At 33.0% G+C, this 4482-nt stretch overlaps 1 protein-coding gene across 2 annotated transcripts; it reads right to left on the reverse strand.

The window, feature by feature from the left end:
- Nucleotides 1-2657: 2657 nt before the first annotated feature.
- LOC119669156 (trypsin I-P1-like) lies at nt 2658-3845 on the reverse strand. 2 transcript variants are annotated; one of them, XM_038078959.1, is made up of 3 exons: nt 3548-3845; nt 3199-3472; nt 2658-3137 (listed from the first exon to the last, which is right to left on the reverse strand). In XM_038078959.1, the coding sequence occupies exons 1-3, from the start codon at nt 3829-3831 to the stop codon at nt 2781-2783; spliced, it is 915 nt and encodes a 304-aa protein (XP_037934887.1). In that variant the 5' UTR covers nt 3832-3845; the 3' UTR covers nt 2658-2780. The 2 variants fall into 2 exon arrangements, with proteins under 2 accessions (XP_037934887.1, XP_037934886.1); XM_038078958.1 differs by having other exon boundaries at nt 3542-3845.
- Nucleotides 3846-4482: the final 637 nt, after the last annotated feature.

Here is a 4482-nt window from a genome sequence, read left to right on the forward strand (position 1 = left end):
AGGTCTGTAAACGGGTGAATGTTTGTGCATTTCACTACTAAGTGCTGTTAAATTTTCTTCTGTTGAAACTTGACTCAAATTAATTAATACTATTATCAGCATGTAGACAAATAAGTTCAATTTTGAACTAAATAACATGCCTGCCCCAAAATCAAAAAATGAGTTTCTAGTTCTTAAACATAATTAATTGAACTTACCATTTTTGGAATTTTTGAAATGCCTTTATAAAAGTTACTTTCGCACTATGCAATCAAATTATCTAATTAATTTAGTCGCTGCATTTATAATATTTTTTAATTTTTAAAAAGTATTTAATGAAAATGACAGGAAAATTCCATGGCTCCTGTTCTAATAACAGTAAATAATGTAACCAATAAATTAAATGAATGAAGAAACTCGTGTGCAATTAGTGTTGATTAGGTTGAAGTGGCGATATTAAACACCAAAGCCCACTTAAATAACAATTAACAACCCGCTATGATACCACGGATAAAGCCGTTGGTTGTACACGAGACCAAGACGACTATAAAAGCAGGTGTTAAGCCCAAAATTGTTGGCGCATAGACAACACCAAAGAGAATAGGCATAATTCAAGTAAAACTAAAAAACAATATAACAAGAGCATAAACTGTGGTGACCATGTCAAATTTCATAATATGCTAAACCAAGTACCATTGCATGTCTTCGTAATATACAGTGACCTATTAGCACCAATACCATAGAATGATACCATAGGTGTAGTGGACATTGATAAACAGGGCCAACTGAAGAACTTAGTAAAGATTTGATACCAGCTTTGCTGTTCGTGAATGTTGCTATACTTATATTCAGAGTATTATCGCTCAGAACTCATCTCACTGTATATTAAATTACCAACACTTCTGCATGAAAGACTATTTATTTTTAATTTATTAATTCAGCGTATAAGGCACCCCGGAACCATCACTGTTTTTAGTGTCAATAATAGTCCAAGTCTGAAATTTCTTCACGATCTCGTTGAGGTCTAAATATGCGGAGTCTCCTTATCCCTCTCTGTGAGACTTTGGGAATCTTTGGAGCTAAGCCTATTAAGTATACAATGAGCTGTCATTCTAACTGAAAGATTGACATGGCGGTGAAGCACTGGAAGCCTTGGAAGATGCAGGGTACTACCAAACATCAAAACCAAAAATATTGTCATATAAACCAATTAGTTTGCTACCGATGCTATCAAAAATGTTTAAAAAATGACATAACAAACCGAATCAAAAACTTAAAAAATAATACAATTCGGCTTCCAGCAAAAACACAAAACAATTCAATAAATACATAAAATGCATCTAAACGATGTGGACAATTTCTCCTCACGGCCGACTACTTCAAAAGCTAAAAGAAATACTATACCGTAGCACCATATGCTAGTGACTTACTTTTTTAAAGATTCCAGTTTCCGGACCTCCCTGTAAATAGCATTTAATGCTTTACCAAAGTTTCAAGGTGGTTTTTAAGACTTTGAATTTTTATACGGCAACTCAATTGGCCAATAAATCCAAGTGGATCCCCAAGGTCATCAGTATAACCTTACCTAACTCAGTGGTATATATGAATTTCAAGAAAACTATGTATCAGAAACACATATTTATATAAAATAAAAAGAATATACCATACCCTATAAGGAAGCGTTGTCAGACAATTACTTTAGACTCTATATACTGTAGGCAGACCTATGCTAAACGACAATACTACTTTATGCTGACAAACATATGCCGACAGCAGCAGCTAAATTACAAGAAATTCCTGATAAAACAATATATAGCAAATGACATATATAAATCCAAACTAAAAACTGTTCAAGTTGTGCCTAAGTCTAGAAACAATTATAGAACACAACATCTGCACATAAATAACACCAGTATTAAAAATGACACTGTGGAGAAATACCTGAGTATGACCATAATAACAAACTTATATGGAAATGCATCAGATAAGAAAGGGTGCAAATAAATCTCATATATAAATAAAGATCTTAACAACGGAAAAAAGATATTGTAATTACTGTAATTTGTTTTTTTAAAGACGTTCACGCAATGCACAATTCAGAGGAGTCAAAGACTCCTCTGAGGCTTAGGCATTATTAAGAATATATCGAAAAGATTCCGTTCTATGTTAGGCCGCAAAATGAACGTTCAACTTTTGTATGATCCCATAAATACAATATAAATGAAGGAGTAAAGATGAAGACAATATAATCAAAAAATGTTTCAACATCACGTTCCAATGAGCTAAAAAGAATAAGAGCAAGAAAAGATATTCAAAAGATTATTTCAAATATAATTAAATAAATAACATAATTAAAGATAATTCAAATTGATTTTATTTATTAAAATATTATTTTGCTATATTTTGGTATAAAATGTACCTATTTTCAAGAATTAAACAGAAATGTTTTTTATTCTTATCATCTGATCACATATTAGGCAGAAAAAGTACCTCTGCATATTTCAGAAATCGTTTCTGTAACTTATGAAATAGAGGTAATACTATTAGATCTGATAGTAATGGATATGGTCATGAATAGTACAAGAATTGCATTTTTGTTTTTATATTTTATATTATTAATATTTAATTTAATATTTCTATATAATTAAAGATTTTTATTTCTTTTCCATAACTATATCTGTAAATCAATTCATGCAATGTTAAAAAATGTTTTTAATACCATGTTTAATGGTATTCTGCTACATAACTCACACATTTACAACCAAAAACCAATATTTTTCAAAAAAAGAAATTTTTTTCTTTCAAAGAACAATCCTATTTATAAAAAAACACACTAATAATAAGGTGTAGCTAATGTAATTGATAAGAATAACCCCATTCACTTTTTGTATCCATTGATAGTGATAAGCAACATCAGTGAATGCTGTTGGAAAGCCCAATTTGGAACAACGCACACCCCAAGACACAATTCCACATACTCGTCCGCGGCATATCAAAGGCGCTCCAGAATCACCACGACAAGGACCCTGAAATAGTTTTTCTTTACCGTTTGCACATATCATACCCTTACTATAAGAGCTTGAATACGCATCTTGACATTGTTTATCGGAAGTTATTGTAAGATCTACGTATACTGCTTCAGCTGAGAATGGTCCATCCTGTAAAATGCATCACATTATATTTAAATGCTTTTTATTGTAAGATTTGTAAAAAATTTACTGGTAATAATTGGCCCCAACCAACAACGGTGCAATTAGTACCTACTGCTGGCTTTCTATGTGCAAGTGGAATAATTTTTATAGCATCATTATCATTTGGCACCGATTGTTTTAACCGCAGTATTGCTATATCGTTCCCGCTACTACGTATGAACTTATTATGTGGAATAACAGCTTCTACTTCCAATTCCACAGTTTTTGGATTCTCACGTAAACGATTTGGAGTGCCAGCTACAACAATGATTCTTCTCGAACGTGTCACAATTCTATTAGAGCTGTAAAATTTTGGACAAATCTATTAACAAACTTACATTTTTTTTATTTTTAAATAAATCTTAATTTACACATACTCCACTACGCAATGTGCTGCAGTAAGAACTAAATTCGATGCTATCAGCGACCCTACACAATAATGATTATCACCAAAATATGCAGTAGGCCTTGAGGTTCTTATTGATACTAAATATTTTGCCATTGTATTTTTAGTAGGACGATATCCACCAGTTATCAGCATATGAAAATCTTCTTCTTCATCTTCAAGGTCATTATCATTATAGTCAGCAAAATCAGAAGACGTAAGTACAGTTGCTTTAAATATTATTATAATTATTACAACCATTACAACTTTCAACATAACACACTTTTCAGATCCATTTATTGTAATTATCTTAATATTTTGATTTAAATTTTTATTTAATATATTACTGACAGAAAAGCAAGGACTTGCTCTGTAATTTCTCTTTAGAAAATTCAAATTAATAGAACATTCAATTTAAAGAAAAAATTAATATTTCGAATATATAATCGTTGTTTTACATCAGTTTTACATACAATTGCCCCGAAATTGCTGAAATATAGGCCACCTACCAAGAGTAGGACACCAGGAGTACGACACCAAGAGTACGACAACAAGAGTACGACACCAAGAGTACGACACCAAGAGTACGACACCAAGAGTACGAATCCAGGAGTACGACACCAAGAGTACGACACCAAGAGTACGAAGAAGATGAAGAGTACGACACCAAAAGTACGTTCACCAAGAGTACGACACCAAGAGTACTACACCAAGAGTACGACACCAAGAGTACGACACCAGGAGCACGATATCAGAAGTACGACACCAGGAGTACGACACCAAGAGTACGACACCAAGAGTACGACACCAAGAGTAGGACAATGGGAGTACGACACCAGGAGTACGATACCAGGAATACGACACCAGGAGTACGACACCAGGAGTACGACTCCAGGAGTACGACACCAGGAGTACGACTCCAGGAGT

The sequence above is a fragment of the Teleopsis dalmanni genome, chromosome 1, assembly GCF_002237135.1.
Source record: "Teleopsis dalmanni isolate 2A chromosome 1, ASM223713v2, whole genome shotgun sequence".
In the NCBI taxonomy this organism is placed as follows: Eukaryota; Metazoa; Arthropoda; class Insecta; order Diptera; family Diopsidae; genus Teleopsis; species Teleopsis dalmanni.

Excerpts from the sequence above, each read along its gene's own strand:
- LOC119669156 (XM_038078958.1), bottom strand. The coding sequence starts at position 3,831 with ATGTTGAAAGTTGTAATGGTTGTAATAATTATAATAATATTTAAAGCA. Across the intron at positions 3,473-3,541 it reads CATTGCGTAGTGGAGTATGT|CTCTAATAGAATTGTGACAC; the intron begins GTAAATTAAGAT and ends AAAATTTTACAG. Across the intron at positions 3,138-3,198 it reads GTTGGGGCCAATTATTACCA|GATGGACCATTCTCAGCTGA; the intron begins GTAAATTTTTTA and ends TGCATTTTACAG.